At 39.7% G+C, this 19,365-nt stretch overlaps 1 protein-coding gene across 12 annotated transcripts in view; it reads left to right on the top strand.

Moving 5' to 3' along the window:
- The window catches only part of LOC147029106 (uncharacterized), a 77,268-nt gene that overhangs the window by 51,192 nt on the left and 6,711 nt on the right, over positions 1-19,365 (top strand). For 3 of the 12 annotated variants that reach the window (XR_015056781.1, XM_085876209.1, XM_085876210.1), the window contains exon 4: positions 10,692-10,845. The exons of 1 other annotated variant lie outside the window; for it this stretch is intronic. Coding sequence is in view for 5 of the 11 variants with exons in the window: in XM_085876209.1 (XP_085732335.1) it covers positions 10,716-10,845 (130 nt within the window). In the remaining 6 variants the exon portion in view is untranslated. Of the gene's footprint in view, positions 1-2,373; positions 4,533-7,513; positions 7,529-9,191; positions 10,538-10,691; positions 10,846-12,397; positions 12,417-19,365 lie in introns of those variants that run through there. 8 more of the 12 variants (XM_085876207.1, XM_085876208.1, XM_085876211.1 and 5 more) reach the window with 7 other exon arrangements.

Consider the following 19,365-nt stretch of genomic DNA (forward strand, 5'->3'; position numbering starts at 1 on the left):
GCTCTTGCGTGCCCGTACGTGCGTGGCCGTACGTGCAAAAAAAATGTTAAAAAATTAAGAATTGTGACGTCATAGCACCGTGTCCTGTCATTGCTTTGGTAAATAAATGGCCATAACTTGGGAACCACTTGTCCGATTAATATCAAACCTTGAAAAGACACATACTCAGGTCCCCAGCAATATACCTGGCAAGTTTCAATTATTTCGGATAAGTGCAATTTTAATGCATATGTGTAATTTTAATGCATATGTGTAATTCTAATGGATATGTGTAATTTTAATGCATATGTGTAATTTTAATGGAAAGTGTAATTTTAATGCATATGTTTAATTTTAATGTATATGTGTATTTTTAATGTACAAGTATAATTTTAATTTACAAGTGTAATTTTAATGTACAAGTGTAACTTTAGTGCAAATGTAATTTTAATGCATATGTGTAATTTTAATGGAAAGTGTAATTTTAATGCATATGTTTAATTTTAATGCATAAGTGTAATTTTAATGCATATGTTTAATTTTAATGCATAAGTGTAATTTTAATGCATTTGTGTAATTTTAATGTATTAGTGTAATTTTAATCTATATGTGTAATTTTAATGTATAAGTATAATTTTAATGCATATGTGCAATTTTAATGTATAAGTGTAATTTTAATGTATATGTGTAATTTTAATGTTTAAGTATAATTTTAATGCTTATGTGTAATTTTAATGTATAAGTGTAATTTTAATGCATATGTGTAATTTTAATGTATAAGTGTAATTTTAATGCATATGTGTAATTTTAATGCATATGTGTAATTTTAATGCATATGTGTAATTTTAATGCATATGTGTAATTTTAATGCATATGTGTAATTTTAATGCATATGTGTAATTTTAATGCATATGTGTAATTTAAATGTATATGTGTAATTTTAATGCATATGTGTAATTTTAATGTATATGTGTAATTTTAATGCATTTGTGTAATTTTAATGTATATGTGTAATTTTAATGTATTAGTGTAATTTTAATGTATATGTGTAATTTTAATGTTTTAGTGTAATTTTAATGTTTAAGTGTAATTTTAATGCATTTGTGTAATTTAAATGTATACAGTAAGTGTAATCAGGGGTTGTCAAGAAACGGCGGTCGCAGACACACATACAGACAGACAGACAGACACAGAGATTGCTGGAATTATAGATAAACGAGTGCATGCCCGTACGTGAAAAAAAAAAATACAACTTTCAAACTGCGTGCCAGAAACAGCCACACAGGCCGTTCCTTCGCTCTTGCGTGCCCGTACGTGCGTGGCCGTACGTGCAAAAAAATGTAAAAAAATTAAGAATTGTGACGTCATAGCACCGTGTCCTGTCATTGCTTTGGTAAATAAATGGCCATAACTTGGGAACCACTTGTCCGATTAATATCAAACCTTGAAAAGACACATACTCAGGTCCCCAGCAATATACCTGGCAAGTTTTAATTATTTCGGATAAGTGTAATTTTAATGCATATGTGTAATTTTAATGCATATGTGTAATTTTAATGGAAAGTGTAATTTTAATGCATATGTGTAATTTTAATGGAAAGTGTAATTTTAATGCATATGTTTAATTTTAATGTATATGTGTATTTTTAATGTACAAGTATAATTTTAATTTACAAGTGTAATTTTAATGTACAAGTGTAACTTTAGTGCAAATGTAATTTTAATGCATATGTGTAATTTTAATCGAAAGTGTAATTTTAATGCATATGTTTAATTTTAATGTATATGTGTATTTTTAATGTATAAGTATAATTTTAAGGTGCAAGTGTAATTTTAATGCACAAGTGTAATTTTAATATATAAGTGTAATTTAAATGTGCAAATGTAATTTTAATGGAAAGTGTAATTTTAATGGAAAGTGTAATTTTAATGCATATGTTTAATTTCAATGTACAAGTGTAATTTTAATATGTAAGTGTAATTTTAATATACAAGTGTAATTTTAATGTGCAAATGTAATTTTAATGCATATGTGTAATTTTAATGTATATGTGTAATTTTAATGCATATGTGTAATTTTAATGTATATGTGTAATTTTAATGCATATGTGTAATTTTAATGTATAAGTGTAATTTTAATGCATATGTGTAATTTTAATGCATATGTGTAATTTTAATGTATATGTGTAATTTTAATGTTCAAGTGTAATTTTAGTTGCATATAAGTAATTTTAATGTTGAAGTGTAATTTTAATTGCATATGTGTGATTATTGTTTTGAAATACAATGGACCTATAAGAATGACAATGAGTGCAGAAGCTGATTGAAGATTATTGGACTCACCTGAATGGTGTTTCCATCTGAACACCTAACTCATGATGTCTATGATTCCAGATTCAAATCCCAGTTACCATGTTGATCGTTCCACCCTCTACTATTCTTCTGTCTCCTCATGTTGTGTCCTGCTTGTAATTACACGGAAGCTACTTCACAAGCCTTAGATCACTGTTATTATTTTTATTTTTTGAAGAAGTTTCATTTATGATACTTATTGATATCTTTATCTATGAAATGGCTACAGTGCTCAGAAACTCTTCTTATACGTATATTCAAATGGAAATCCAGAAATGTCATATTTGCTCTTTATTATCTTTCAAAAATAAATATTTTCAAACATAGTTTGAATGGATATTTTCGAGTTGCAGCTAACTGTTTAATTAGCATTTCTTCAATGTTTCAAAGTAAAAAAAATTTAAAGTTGATTGAACTGTAGATTTTTGTCCCGAAAATAAAATTTTCATTTATAAGGCGAAGTGTACAACTTACTAAGCAGTGGGCTGGCAGAACAGGGTAGATGTAAATACTGCCTCTTAGCTGTGTGTCTGGCCTGGGTTTGAATCCGGTGTGCTGTCCCTCGGATGGACATTAAGCTGGGCATTCCATCTGCTAGCATTAGTTTTGTGGATGTTAAAGATCCCACGGTGTTGTTCATAAAGTAGGTGAGTTATCTCAAGCACCCTGAAGAAGTTCCAAATTCCTTCTCTAATCTACAGGGGGGTTACTGCATCAGTAGCACTGCCACACCCCTGTGAAAATGGATGTAAACCCACAGAACATCTTGCATACGAATGATGATAAAGAGTTGGACGTTGATGATCTCACAATCTTCCACCATGTGTAAGTGTGTTATCACTTGCACCCTGAACCAATTACTAATTCCTGCACCCTCAGTCAAATGTCAAGCATGGCCAGCCAGTTCGTGAAAGAACTGGACTAAAACCGGTCCTCAGCTCATCCCACAAGAAGGTGGCAAAAATGGGAGTAGTTGTAGTTGTATTAGTAGTTGTAGTAGTATTAGTAGATTATTTTTAAACATCTTGATTTTTCAAAGCTAAGCCCGTGACGATACTTTGAGTAAACCTTGGACACTGATGGGCAGAAAGAAAATGCAATCTCCGCACATCAAGCAATCACTTTAAACATGGCAACCCACCCACAAATAACGATGCCAAAAGCAGAAATCAGATAAAAAGGCATCGTAAATACATTGCAGCAAACGGGAAAGCAATTAATTACAAAATCTCAGGATGGAGTACAAACATTATATTGTCTGACCACTGACTCAGATATTGCACTGAAAGATTATTATTTCATGTTTCAGTGTTTAATTGCCGTATGTCGTGATTCATTTGTTTTGCTTTATCAAAATGTATGAAATGTCTCCTATAATAAGTTCATTGCATTTTCATTGATCCCCACTCAAGTAGAATTGCTCAGTAAACTAGAATGGCACTCTGTAGAGTGCACACCTCCACCAGGTCAAACAGTTCACATTTTGTATCTCACTGATAGACTGGATCTGAATCCGGAGCTGAACCAAAATCAAATCAGCTTGTTCTTGTCATCTACCCAATCATCCACCAAGTTTTGCCAAAATCCATCCACAACTTTTTGAAATATCGTGCTAAATATCGTTTTTGGCCCATCACTCAATGGTGAAAAATCACTTTAAAAAATCAAAAATTTAGTATCCGGATCTGGATTCGGATCTTCACCAAAATCAAATTAATTCATCCTTGTCACAAACCCAAACTGTCTTCCAAATTTCGTCCGAATCCATCCATAACTTTTTGAAATATTCTGCTCACAGACAGACAAACAAAAACAGACAAACAGACAGACAGACAGGGATGAAAACATAACTCCCTTCTACCTTCGGTGATGGAGGTAATCATGAGCGACCTGATAAAATGTTTACAAAGTTGAAAAAGAATGAGAAGGGCACTATTTGATGTTGTGACGTTGACAGATATGCCTTTGCCCACATTATTATATCATTATAAATTATTGTAACAAAAAAACAAAAAACTTAAAAAAATAAAAATAACCCTCTTCTTCTTCTTTCGGCTGCTCCGGTTAGGAGTCGCCACAGCGGATCATCCGTATGATCCGCATAGTGATTTGGCACATGTTTTACGCCGGATGCCCTTCCTGACGCAATCTTGGTCGCCTCTTACGACACAGGGATATGGTACACCTATTCTAACCGGGGTATACACCGGCCCAGTATACTGGTACTCATTTCGCCGACCTCGGAAGGATGACAGGCTGAGTCAACCCCCTGGTGTATTAATTCAGTGGCCCAACGGGGCTTGAACTCAGGACTTTTTGGATCCCAAGCCGCTGCCCTAACCACTGCGCCAACACCAGGCTCTAAAAAAAAATAACCCAAGTTCAAAAAATTAAATTATTCTGGTAAAAATAAATATGTGATTTCCGGTTTCGAATTGAAATCGAGAGCTCGATGCTTCTTCCGCAAGCACAAAATACTCTTCATTTTTGTAACTTAAGTGAAATATTTAATTTTACGATGATTACATATGCAATAGTTCCGTCGAAAGCCTACTTGGACCATTTATCAATGGCAAAAGCCTGGAGGGAACTTTCCAGCGAACGAGGTAAATTGCAATTCCGGGATGTGCGTTGTCTCAATGACATGAACATGAGATGAAGGGCAGGGAGGATAAAGGGCTGCGCACAAATCGATGGGCACTTGGCCAAAAAAAATAAATCCACAATGGGGAATATCAATGAAGAGTTGCTCAACTCTTTTATCGTGTGTAAAAAAATACAAAACAACCACAATACCAAGCTAAAAATACTGCGATACAATCCACACCGTTGTTACTCTCCATCAAAAGATGTACCTGTATACAGATTCAAGGCTCATGGAAGAGCTAGTACACTGAACAGATCAGGATGCAACAAGACAAGAGGAACAGTAGCGAGATAGAGGGGGGAACACCAGCAGCAGAGTTGAAGGGGAGACTTGGACAAACAATGGGTGTAGGGAGGAATGGGGGGCAGGAAAGGATGCATGGGGTGGACAAGATGTATGCAGAAGGAAAAACTGGAAACCTGGAAGGAGAAGAACTTGAGGTGGGGTTGGGATGGGGGGGATAAACGAGGGTTTTGGATTGGGGTTCATCTGAGATGGTGGTGAACTGCTGTCTTGAAGACCTGGAGGAAAGAGTTAGATTGAAGAGAATGTGGAAGTTGGTTCCACATGCAGGTAAAAACAGGATGTTACGTCCTAATGCTATTCGAGTCCATAAAAGACCTGGTTGTTGTTGGGAATATCCATACTCGGACATGAAGCAACAAATGATCAGTTGTTTTTCAATATTTAAGAATTATTAGCTCACCTGGACTTTAGTCAGGTGAGCTTATGCAATCGAGCAGTGTCCGTAGGTGAGTGAGTGAGTCAATCAGTCCATAAACCCTTCAGTCATTATCGCTTGAACCAAACAAACGATTTTGATGAAACTTGATCACAGGCTTCATATCTGATGCATAACGAAGGTGTATTGACTGCATCAAAATCTGCGCTCATTAAGGGGGTCTACGGGCTTTTTTTACCCCCCCCCCCAAAAAAAATAGGTATTTGCTCTCTTCTCCAAACTACACACATACAATTTCAATGAAACTTGACAACATCTTGTCTTGACAACATCTTGAAACTTGACAACTTAGTTCTTTCATCCCCTCTTCCTGTGCAGGCTGGAGTTCCTCAAGCTAGCGTTCTGGGCCCTGTTCTTTTTCTGATTTTCATCAATGATCTCTCGGACTCTCTGGAAAATCCTCTATTTCTCTTTGCCGAGGACTCCACCCTCTGCCGTACCATCTGTCATCCCTCAGACCGGCAAGCAGCAGCTTCTTCGCTCACTGCAGATCTGGATAAAATCACAAACTGGTCCAACACGTGGAACATGTCTTTCAATCCAGACAAATCTCACACTCTCACTATGTCTCTTCGAAAGGACCGTTTAGAAAACCCCCCCATCCACTTTCTCAACAATCCTCTGGAAGAAGTCTTTTCTTTCAAGCTTCTGGGTCTCACTATCTGCCATGACCTTTCCTGGGAAAGTCACATTTCCAACCTCGCCTCAAAAGCCAGTCGCCGACTGGGAATCCTCCGTCGTGCAAAGTCCTTCCTCGGCCCTCTTGAGCTCCTGACCACTTACAAAGCTTTTGTCCATAGCCTGATGGAGTACTGCTCTCCCCTCTGGGCTGGTGCTCCTGCCTCCCACCTTTCTCGGCTTCACGCTGTCGAAACCAGGGCATTTAAGATCATCGGCATCTCCCGCAATGAAGCTGAGTCTTTGGGCCTCTCACTCAATCACCGCAGGTTGGTCAGTGGTCTTTCTGTCTTCTACCGACTCCTCTCCAGCCTTGCCCCCCCCTGCTCTCTCTGCGATTTGTCCCCACCACATTTCCACAGGGTGCTCAAGGTCTGCCAACAACCCCCTTCTGGTAAAACTACCAAAATCACGAATCACTGCTCATCTTCACTCTTTCATTCCTCTTTTTTCCCGCCTTTGGAATAAACTTCCTCACTCTATTCTTTCCCATTCTTCCCTCCAGGCTTTCAAAACAGCTGTTCACCACCACCTTTTATCTTCCCCCATCCAAATCCTTGATCTTTTCTACCCCCGATAATCCACCCAAGCCCACTTCCTTCAATTCCCCTGCTTTCCTTCCTGAAAATCCCTGTAATGTCCATCTTCTCTTCGCCATGTTCCCCGTCCCATCCCCATCCCTCTCCCTTCCACAGTTCACCTAATGTGTTTGTTCCCCACTGTTGTGTCCCTTCCACTCCCGCCCCTCTTGTCTCATGCCTCCTTGCTGTGAGTTGTGTGTTTGCTCTCATACGAGCCTCGACCAAGGTATACAAAAAAAAAAAAAAAAAAAAAAAAAACAACCTTCATCACCCTTGAGGTACCAAAATTTGTTCATGACATTAAAAAATTCTGGGTCTATGGGGGTCTGCAGAGAGTTTGAGTGACTGTTGCTCCTGATCCAGGTGAGCTTCAGGACAGGTGGTCCTATTTTTTATTTTATATTATTAACTGTATTCTTTTTGTGAATGGATGTATATTCAACATCATTTGAAGTGCAGTCCGTGGCTGCTGATTTGCATCGTTGCTGGAAGCACGGCTGTGCTGCTGATGTTTCCTCCGGCTGGTTATCGCAGGAATTTGTAGTTTGTTCAGGGTGCCGGCGAGTAATCGCCGACACTTCACGAAGCACACTGTGGGATCTTTATCATCCAACGACCAATGTTAGCAGAACGGACGACTGCTTGACGTCCATCCGAGTCCGAGGGACGTCACACACATTGATGAATCACCATTCCCGTGAAACACTGGGATGACAGTTTATTGCTGGGTTGACATTCAAACCCAGGCTAGACATCTTTGAGGTGAGTGTGTGTACCTCTATGCCATCCTACCAGCTGAATGTATGTTCATAATAATAATAATAATTGATTTGTTACATAACTCTACTGGCCCACTCTTCACCTTGGCAGACCCAATCCAAAGACGAACAAAGGCTACGGAGAGCACCAACCTCTAATTTATTTCCAGACTGACAAGATTCATTTCGGTGGGGTTGGGGCTATCTGGCCTGGGTTCGAATCTACTCTTATTGGCATCCATCAGTACAAATCGTCTGCTTTGCTTGAGCTTCCATTTGCGAATCTGTGAATGGTAATAACACTGACTGTTTTGAGCAAGTACAAGACAAACTGTTTCCCATCACAGCCATCGTTGCACGGTTTGTAACCAACAAACGTCCTCAGCTACACAAAGGCATTGTCTGTTGCCTTTACCCCAGCACCGTTGGTGAGACAGTTTTACGGTTCGAAATAAAGACGATTATAATCAGCTCTCCAACCGACAGCAACAATGTGACGTCACAATCAAGTTGCACTTTGTCTTGTCTTGTGCGATGGGACACGATTTGTCTTGTCCTTACAATACATAGTTTGGGTGTCTTATCATTCATATATTCCTCGATGGAAGTTCAGGCCAAGGAGACAATTTTAAGCGTTATGCTGTCCTGTCACTGATGAGCACGAATAAGGGCAAAACATGTCTGCAGCTCTGCTTGTGGATTCTGAACCATTGCCTCTAAAGTTTGATTCACATTGCGAGATGTCTCCAAAGGGCAACTGTATAGCGCAACATGACGACGAGGTGACGGTGTTGCTGTAGGTTGGAGAACGGATTGTAATCATCTTTCTTGCCCACCGTAAAACTGTCTTCCCACTGGAGTGATGACCGTGAATCCGGCACTTGTGGCAAGATGTCCAACATGGCTGCACTCTGTTTAGTCCTCTGTTACACAGAAGTTTCTGAATTGTACTCTGGAAAGAAGATATTAAAGTTAAAATGTGACTTGTCCACTCAATTCTTTGAGGAGGGGAGGGGATGTTGGTGGGGGAAGGTGATCCATTCCATGGTGATGATGGTGACCAATGAGCCAGAAACGTTTTTGTGGGTAGATTGGAGGGGGTGGGGGGAGGAGGGCTGGCACTGCCTATCATTTGCCTGATACTGCGGTTAGCAATGTAACAGCTACCGTTGCATTGAGTAAAGGCCCTGTCACACCTTGACGATTTCGCCAGCGTATGCCTGACGTATGTAAAATTTGGCTAAAACGCTGGCATACGTCGAATACATTATGGGTACGTTTGTATACGTTAAGAGCACGCTGGCATACGTCGTAGTACGCTGGCTTTTTTTCGTAGTACGCTGGCATATGTCTTTGTACGCTGGCATACGTTGTAGTACGCCGAGGTGTTTGACAAATTTTCCATGCTTGAAATTTATCGACGTATGCCAGCGTATGACTCACACGTTCCGCATAATGCTGGCCATAAGTTGTAGGAACGTTACGCGATCGTTGACACACGTCGACCCACGTTACTTGTAAGTTACTCATAAGTCGAAACACGTCGAGGTAATGTTTAGCATACCCGAAACTTATTTCTAACCTATGAGTAACGTGTTGTAGGCACGTTACACGATCGTTGACACACGTCGACACACGTTACTTGTAAATTACTCATAAGTCGAAACACGTCAAGGTAATGTTTAGCGTCAGTATTCCAGACTCCCTGTTTTTTGGGGGTTTTTTTTTTCTTCGGTATGACGGTGATGTTAACACTTCGATTTCGAGTACGGTTATAATATAATATAATTAATAGGCTGCCGCTCAACGATTTAAATCATAACCGCACTATAAATCAAAGTGTCAACATCACCTTCATACCGAAGTGTCATATGCGGAACGTGTGTCATACGCCGAGTACGTCGAGAAATTTTCAACATGCTGAAAATTTCTCGACATACTCGGCGTATGACAACGTATGCCAGCGTACTACGACTTATGCCAATGTACTACGATGTATGCCAGCATGCTCTTAACGTATACAAAACTTACCCATAACGTATTCGACGTGTGCCAGCTTGGTTCGGCAAATTTTTCATACGTCGGCATACGCTGGCTAAAACGTCAAGGTGTGACAGCATCTTCACACTTCGATGTCTAGTGCGGTTATGATTTGAATCATCCAGCCGCAGCCTATGAATAGCCTATGCCACGTGATCGTCAGTGATACGCTGCCACGCTATGCATAAGTTAGACTATCGTTGGGCATAGGTTGTGAACGCCGACAACTTGCTCAGCATTCGTTGGTATAAGTTATCTATATGTGATTGAAACATTCTGTGTACGTTACTAATACGTTATGCATACGTCCAACACGTTATTATACGCCCAAAACTTAAAAAAAACATCAATAGTTCAGCGTACGCCAGCGTTTTACATACATTTTGATACCTTGCCATACGCTGGCTAAAACGTCAAGGCGTGACAGCCTCTTAACGGGCAGTTGTCCGTCTTTCACAATCTGTTACTAAGTCAGAAGTTCAATTTTGATATTTTAATGCACAGTATGCATGTTGTAAGAATAGGAGACATATATATATATATATAACCAGTATCCTTGCTAAATGACAAATTCCTGCCTGGATTGCGGGTGGGAGATCGTCCTGTCTTCTTGTAGGTTCCTTGACACGAGGTTACACTGCTTGTTATCTTCGAGTGTGGTTAATCTGGGCAACAGCTTCTGCGCCACAAACAAATCGATCAGGTGGTTCACATGTTTCAAATTGAACGGCCTTCTTCAAATACAAAGAGCAATCAACATGTATGTTGGTTATGGGCAAACAACACAGCTTTGGAATGAGAATGGCATCATTGCCAACTTGCAGTTTACGTTGGCAGAAATGGCTTCAATAATGTGTGTGACCACCACTGACCCCAATACACATTTGTACACACCTTGTTTTTGGTCAGAACAGATACTCCCGCTGTCACTGTCACATATGAAAGCATTCTTCAACCATGGCCACTTCCTGTTTATAAAGAGATTGTGTGCAGACATGGCGACCACAAACGTGCCTCCTGACAATGTACGAAGCGTTTTCAATGAGAATTGCGTGCAGAGACCTACAGGTCAGTACATGCAAGTGATGATGTGGTCCAGCGAACGGCATTGCCAACTGTGTTGTCGGGTATTGTGATCCATAAAGATGAAGTTCCAAAAGATATCCTTGCAGGGTATAATCATGTGCAGGTCATGCTTCTCTTATCCATGACTTCCTCCTTGTTGGTGTATTTTTACATTTCATAACTGATTTGTTGTATTTGTTCCTTCGCCTGTTTTTGCATTCCTCTTTATTACCTCGTCCACTGAAGATCGAGGGAGGTTACGTTATCTCCCCAGTTTGTCTGCTTGTCTGTCTCTCTGTCCGTAAGCAGGATATCTCAAAAAGTTGTGGACCAATTTGAACGAAATTTGGTGGACATATTGGGTGTGTGATTCGGACGAATTAATTCGATTTTGGTGAAGATCCACATCTGGATAGTAGAATTTTTAAGCAATTCTTCACCATTGAGAGATCAGGCCAAAAATGATGTATTGCACAATATCTCAAAAGGTTGTGGACGGATTTAAACGAAACTTGGTGGATGAGTTGGGTAGGTGACACGAACAAACCGATTCCATTTTGGTTCAGATCTGGATCCAGATCCTGCCCATCAGATACAGAACGTCAACTGTTCAGCCTGACGGAGGTCTACGTGCTATCCAATGTCATTCTAGTGTTTGCCCTTTATATTTCGTGGGGTAAGACCAGAGTGCTTCATCACAGCTACTGTTTATAGGAATGCATCAAGTTCTCTTGTTCAGTGTTGGTGGTATTTCTAATTCATTGTTTATCTGGAAAAATGTCATGATGTCATCAAAACACATCGGGTGCTTTCCCTCCAGAATTTTATAACAACATTTCTTTGGATATTTAAATGTATGTCAAATGTCAGAATTGGTGATAAGAATTCGCACATTCTTTCCATTTAAACTGATATTCTCCCCCATAAAGCACGGCAATGGGAATGTGCCTTGGAATATTAAAATAAATATCTTTTAAGAAATCTGACAAGTTGCCTTAAACATAAGCTGGTATTTCGTTAAAATTGACGTGAGATATTCTGCTTTTCTGCAAATTTTAAGATTTGCAGAAGAGTTTAAAAGGTATGATGTCATACCTGTGAAAACGAAAAAGAAACTCATTGGACTCTGCCTAAAGCGAACAATATATGTATGTATATATATATATATATGTATATATATATATATGTATATATATATATGTATATATATGTATATATATATATATATATATATATATATATATATATATATATATATATATATATATATATGTATATATATGTATATATATATATATATATGTATATATATATATGTATATATATATGTATATATATATGTATATATATATATATATATATATATATATATATATATATATATATATATATATATATATATATATATATATATATATATATATATATCTATACACGACCAAAATGACAACCGCTCAACGTTATCTGTCGGTTCTTCGCCTCCAAATCCAACTTCGCTTTGTCAAATTATCTTTGTCCCTGGGTGTGTCGTGCGACTGTGTTTTGACTCCGACAGCAATGGATCGACGCAAGAGGGAGAGCTGGGAAAGATAGCGTTCCATTAATCGAGGTGTGTTGTGCCCTCCATCACACACACAACCAGCCACCTGTCACTCCAATAAATATATATATATATATATATATATATATATATATATATATATAATATATTATATGTATATATATATATTATATATTTATATATGTCGACCACACGTCGCTCTCACATCACACACTAACAGATTCGCATGTAAAATACCCTGCCGCGGCATTGATTTTGCTGTTTTTTCCACCATAACACGTGCTTTGTTGCCTTTCAATCTGAACAGGCCAAGAGGTTGTCAGGTTGTGAAATATACACTAGCAGGTGAGACTTAGTGCTGCCCAAGGGCAGGTGTCAGAGAGGGGGGGAGGGGTACCTGGTGCCACCTGGCTGAGTAAGCTTTTCCCAGTGCTGGTTGAATTGTACTTTGTTAAACAATTGTATTTAATTGTACTTCATGCTGGTTTGAATTGCATTATAAATTGTACTTTGTGTTGGTTGAATTGGACCAAGCCCTGTCAGCCACTGAATTGACACCAGGTGGGGTTGATTCAGCCTGTCATCCTTCGGAGGTCAGCGAAATGAGTACTAGTGAACTGGTAATAGGGACATTGCATCAGTGATTCACCCATACTCGGGAGCAGTGATGATGCATCGCTGATCACCAGCCAGTTGAAAGCATGAAATCATTTCATAAATATACTGAATCGGTCAAAAGTTTTAGAACCACCCATTTTTCAGTTTTTACTGAAATTTAAGCAGTTCAAGTCCAGTGAATAACCTGAAATTGTACAAAGCTAAGCGGTAAACTGTCAGAGGTTAAAAAAAAAAGTTTAGGTTACCAAAAACTGAAAAATAATGTAAATTTCAGAGTTGTTAAAAAAGGCCCATTTCAGGGAACAAGTAATAGGTTAGCAACTGCAGCTGTTCTGCATCAATGAAAGTAAATTAAGCCATGAAAGTTGATGCAAATAATTCCTACAGGTGTCCCAACTTTTCTTGATTAGTTACAAACCCTCTGGCTGTATAAAAGCAGTGTTGGAACAGACTGTGTTGCTACACCCTCTGAAGCATTATTTGGACAATATTGCACTGCAGGAAGTAGTATATTGCTGTCATAATGGTGAGAAAAAGACAATTAAAAAAGGAAGACAGACAGACCATTATAACCTTAAAAGTGTAGGTATTTCCTTTAGAGAAATTGCAAAGTAAACCAAGGTGTCAGTGAGTGCAGTTTCCTACACCATCAAAAGGCACTTTGAAATTGGAGGAAACTCTGTGTTGTGGCTTTGGGTTTGCCAGACCTCTTCCTGTCAATCAGAAGACAAGTTTCTGAGAGTCAACAGCTTGCGTGATAGGTGGTTCACAGGACAGCATCTTCAAGCACAGCTCAACACTGGTCGAAGTAAGGAAGTCTCAGTTTCAACTGTGAAGAGAAGACTTTCAGCTGGAGGTTTGACAGGTCGAAAGGCAGTAAGAAAGCCATTGCTAAGATGGCAAAATAAGAAAAAGAGGCTTGCTTGGGCCATGAAACACCGCCAATGGACTACTGAAAACTGGAAGGTCTTTTGGACCGATGAATCAAACTTTGAAATCTTCGGTTCATCACGCAGGGTTTTTGTATGCCGTCGAGTCGGCGAAAGGATGGTTCTTCAGTGTGTGACACCAACTGTCAAACATGGAGGAGGAAGCGTGATGATCTGGGGCTCTTTTGCTAGATCCAGAGTCGGCAACTTGCACAGAGTGACTGGCACCCTGGAACCAAAAGGGCAACCACAACATTTTGCAGCGCCATGCAATATCCTCTGGTAGTTGGTCAGGGGTTCATCCTACAGCGAGATAACGACCCAAAACATACCTCCAGGCTATGTCAGAACTACCTTCGAAGAAAAGAACAAGACGGTAGGCTTCAAATCATGGAATGGCCAGCACAGTCTACAGACTTAAGCCCCATCGAGCTGGTTTGGGATGAACTGGGACAGAAGGGTGAAAGCAAAGCAACCTACAAGTGCAACACATTTTTGGGAACTTCTGCAACAGTGTTGGGAAGAACTTTCTGAACAATATTTGATTTCCATTGTAGAAAGAATGCCACGAGTATGTTCGGCTGTTATATCTGCAAAAGATGGCTACTTTGATGAGTCAAAAATTTGGATTAAATTTTGTTGAACAAATCGATTCCATGATTTCTTTTTTTATCTGCAATTGTTTATTTGTTCTGTGCTTTAATTTCAGAGTACATTGAAACATTAAACTGCTTAAATTTCAGTAAAAACTGGAAAAATGGGGGTGTTCTAAAACTTTTGACCGGTAGTGTAAAATATATGTGTGTGTGTGTGTGTGTGTGTGTGTGTGTGTGTGTGTGTGTGTGTGTGTGTGTGTGTGTGTGTGTGTGTGTGTGTGTGTGTGTGTGTGTGTGTGTGTGTGTGTGTGTGTGTGTGTGTGTGTGTGTGTGTGTATATATATATGTATATATGTATATATGTATATATATATATATATTGTTGCGGTTGTGTGGGTCGATGGAGGAATTTAAGGCCAAAAAAAAAAAAAATGTTGCATTGGCGTAACCCGCCCGACCCTAAAAATTCCGCCGACCCTACGTTTTTTTTTTTTGTTTTTTTGCTATCGAAAAATTTTGCCGACCCTATTTTATTGCTATTTTTGTTGTTTTGCTATCGTTTTCAAGTATCTTGTTGATTGCGATCGCTATCGCAAAAATCCGGAAGTGTTTCGGACAGAACCCGCCGACAAAAAGGGTGGTACTCGAGCCGGGGGAGATTTTGGGAGGGATTTATTAGGAAAATAAAAAAAATAAAAAAAAAAGATCCCGACCGACCTACCCTATTTTTCAGTGATCCGTTACGCCAATGCAACATTTTTTTTTTGGCCTAATAGAGGATGGAAGATTAATTTAATAGGAAAGTTAGGATTGAATAGAGTTGTTTGGTCCACGGACATATAGGAGACATCTCAATGTAATTAAGTAGGGAGACTGTTAGCTTAAGTGTTTTGTGTCACCATACAGGGGGGGGGGGGTTGTGTGGAGTTCATTAGATGGGGATTAAGGATAAGTTCCCCCAGTATGTGATTGCCCCCTGTGACCTATTCCTACGTTTTTGCATTTCCAAGCGAGCCAGGTATTCCAAGCAGGCAAAGGCCCCGCCTTCCCGAGTTTCGTGCGAGAAAGCCACGCCCCGGAGGTGAATGCTTGTTCGGTGTAATATTAGAGAAAGATCAGGAGGAACGCACGTGTGCGGAGTGAAGGAGGCACGCAGTCGAGAGAGAACGTAGTTAGGAGATGGCCTGTAAGAACAGGCTTTTACGGCTGGATTTCCTTCAACGCATGAAGAAGACGGCACGATTCTCGTATTCGTGCAGAGGCGAATTGGCTCACTGACTGAGCAAGATGCTAGCCATTGACTGTTTGGCTGAGCCATGAAGTTCTGAGGAGGGAAGTGGAGTGTACCTCATGGCCTGATCACGGGGTCTCAGAAATCGTCTCGTCATGTGGGCGATCGTTTTGAACAGACTGGGTGCACGAGAGGAATGGTCGGCATATTCGCTCGTGAAATGAAGCTGCACTGGGTCTCTGAGCCTTAGTGTTGAATATCGCTCACAAATGGCCTCGCATGTGTTCCCGCTGCGAGAGAGCGGCTCGGTGCCATTTTGCGTGCCTCGACACGTGCAGGATGAAGCACCTCGATTCCAAGTTCCACATAGACCATCTCTGGACCAAGCTAAGTGCCAGAATAAAGGAACGATTTTGTTTCTCCTTGACCGTATTTAAGTCTGTGTGTTGAGGAATTTCGACGTTAGGATTTATTTACGTTGGGATCACGTTATGATCATTACGTTTTGAATTACCCTTGTAAATATTTCTATTGTCATTAAATTCCCGTGTTTATTTTAAGTTTATGTGGCAACCATTTCCATGGCAACCCATCGAAAAATTTATGGAAGCATTCTTCTTATTACGACATCCACTTAACCTGGTGGCATGATGAGATTTTTCCAGGGTTTCGGATTGGACATCGCGTTGACTAGCCACTCAGGCTGATGTCCTTCTCGATAATGTTGTGAAGGGTTGTGAGAAAGGACGTCCCCTTCTCCGGCGTTCCTCTGGCCTCCGGGGTAGCACTTTGTTTGCTGATTCTTCATGGCGCATCACATGACCAGTGGAAGTACTACTGACACCGATTCATTCAACCATACCGGGCTTAGTTTTTGATAGAAATGTCAAATTGGATTCAGAATGTAGATATTTAATTGGCTTAAAAAAAATAAAATCCACTATCATGCAAATGAGCTGTTTTGCATGCTAAATTACATTCATTAAAAGAAAGTTTCACCAAAAAGCAGACATTTTTACTTTTTCAATAAACTGTGCAGGCCAGAAAAAGGTACGCATGTAAATATCAATAGTACCGGCCTTTATTACATCTTTTTCTGAACATTTTGACAACACATTTGTAAACTGTGCGGTGGATTTGAACTAAGGGTTATGTTTGAAGTACACCGATATGAGTAAATGTTTGTCTATGGTGTAAATAAGCCTGGTGTTGGCTTAATGGTTAAAGTGGGTGTCTTAAGATCTTAGAGCCTTGAGTTTGAGGCTCCGTCGTTCCGTTAGATAACATCAGTCGGGTCGAGTCAGCCTGTCATTCTTCCGAGGTCGGAAAAATGAGGACCAGCTTACTGGTAACAGGGCTCTGCATCAGTGGCACTTCCAGAAAATGATGCAGCCACAGAGTGCACATAAAATAACAATAGTAAAAGGTACCATGTTCATGTTATTTTAAAAAGGAAGAAAAAAAGATACCTGCTTAGCAACACAATATGTATATTTGAAAATGATTAATATAAATAAGTCTTTGCTTGTGCTTTCATATTCTAATTTGACCAAAGAATTGTCCTTACTTGTGGATCCGCTTAACCTAATAAATAAAACTCTTTCGATCCATTCACCGACTGACTGATATTAAAGATCGATACCTTCTGGGTGACGTAGAAAGCTGAAGTTTAATGTGCCAACGGATATCGAAGCCGATACACCAAAAAACAAAATCACAGAACCGTCAGAAAGCTTCTGTAAATGAAAATATAAATAAATGAATATAAGTAAATGAAAATAAATAAATGCAGGCGAGAATCCCGAGATAATGGGGAATCAGGGTTCGTTATTGCTTACAATCTATAAACACATCCCGCTAGTCTTAATATCCAGCTATTGATTTGTGTTTTATATTATGTTCCAGATCAAAGCAAGAGAGAGTTTCAACCATTACTAATGAGCCGCCACCCAAACACTTACGATCAGGACCACCTGATTAAATTAGAACAAAGGAATTGCCGAAGGAAATGGACTTGCAAATGGACTTGGAAACAATATTTACAGCCATTGACATTAGGAAGGACACTGCATATGACGGACTGATATCCTTCAAAGGAGATACTTTATCGGGAATGGTATAAATTGCAAACCACAAACCCCGTCGGGCAACCGACACCAGCAAGATCAACTCAAAATATTGTTTCGGTCGTGAGTTTGGCATGAATCATCGTCTCGGAACACACGACCGTGGCGGAAAGCCAACAGGAGTGGCCGAGCGAAGCTTGCTGACGATCCGCATTGAGGCACGTACGCATGGATCCAATCCGCCCGTCGACTGCGTTAATAATCCAATTGACCAAGCGCTATGGAGCCCGCTCCAGATCACCATACAAGCTCTCATTTAAACGGAGGTTTATTACAGGGAAAAGGAGAGGAAGATGAACACCGCCACGCACCGACGATAACATAAAATGCCTGTTTCGTGGTAAAACTTTGCGTTTGATGAATGTTAATGAGCATGCAGATGGCCTAATTTTCATAACACATTAATTTATGTGATCGGCCAATTGCAGAGCGAACATTTTGAAACAGATATTATACTTCTGTCTTAAAAACGAAGGTTGACAATTTTCCTGTAGGTTGTCATGGAAACGGGATAATTAACAGATGATAAACGCAGCCGCTGCAACTGCAACCATCCATTTAATGATGAGAGGATGCTCCTGAAAGCAAAATATACACTGTAGGTTACATTTAGCTGTCCAGTATGTTCGGTCGGGGTAACTGTGAATTTTGGGCCCATTTGGCCACAGCACGAAAAAGCTGTTTTAATTCGTCGAGTGTTGTACGTCATCTTCATGTGTGACGAGACAGGTGGATGAGACGATGCACCTGCAATCACGAATACTCCTTTCCTACGTGTTTAACGGGCCCGATTATTGCCACCTTGTGGGGGTGGGCAGGGAAAGGTTTTAGCCAAAGTCTTTCAAGAACCGGCTGGCCAGGCCTGCCGTTCGACTGAAAGTGTGGAGATGAAATTTTAAATTGTCCAGGGTTCCAACAACAACTCGCCTACTTTTCATGAAAGACACCGTAGAATCTTTAACGTCCACCAACGACCGGTGCTGGCAGACCAGGTCCTCCGGTTGAACATCCTGAAAATGATGATGAGGATTATGATGATTGATGGATATGCACTTGAAAGACAAGAACACAAACTCAGAAGGAAAAGTGAAGTGGACTTGTTCAGCCAATGTATAATGGATGGAAACAGCAATTGTTATCATAGCATCGACCCAAGGACATTCCATTGATGACACAGGCTTTGCGCATTCGACAAGATAAACGGCTCGCAAACAACGCATGTACCCCGACCTACATTCACCCCGAGTATTCCATTTCATTCATATCCGAACGTTTCATGAAGATAATTTCTCTTGTACAATTGAGCAAATCAGTAAATGATGTTCAGTTCAGTTTCCCATTTTAATTTGTGGGGATGTGATCCATATTGAAACCCGGAAACCTGACAACCCTGTATCTATCTATTTTTAATAAATATCTATCAAGGAAAGAACGAAGAGGAATTCTACTCTATCTAAGATGT

The sequence above is a fragment of the Eptatretus burgeri genome, chromosome 4 (genome assembly GCF_056783735.1).
Source record: "Eptatretus burgeri isolate ZD-2024b chromosome 4, Ebu_testis_v1, whole genome shotgun sequence".
Taxonomy (NCBI): Eukaryota; Metazoa; Chordata; class Myxini; order Myxiniformes; family Myxinidae; genus Eptatretus; species Eptatretus burgeri.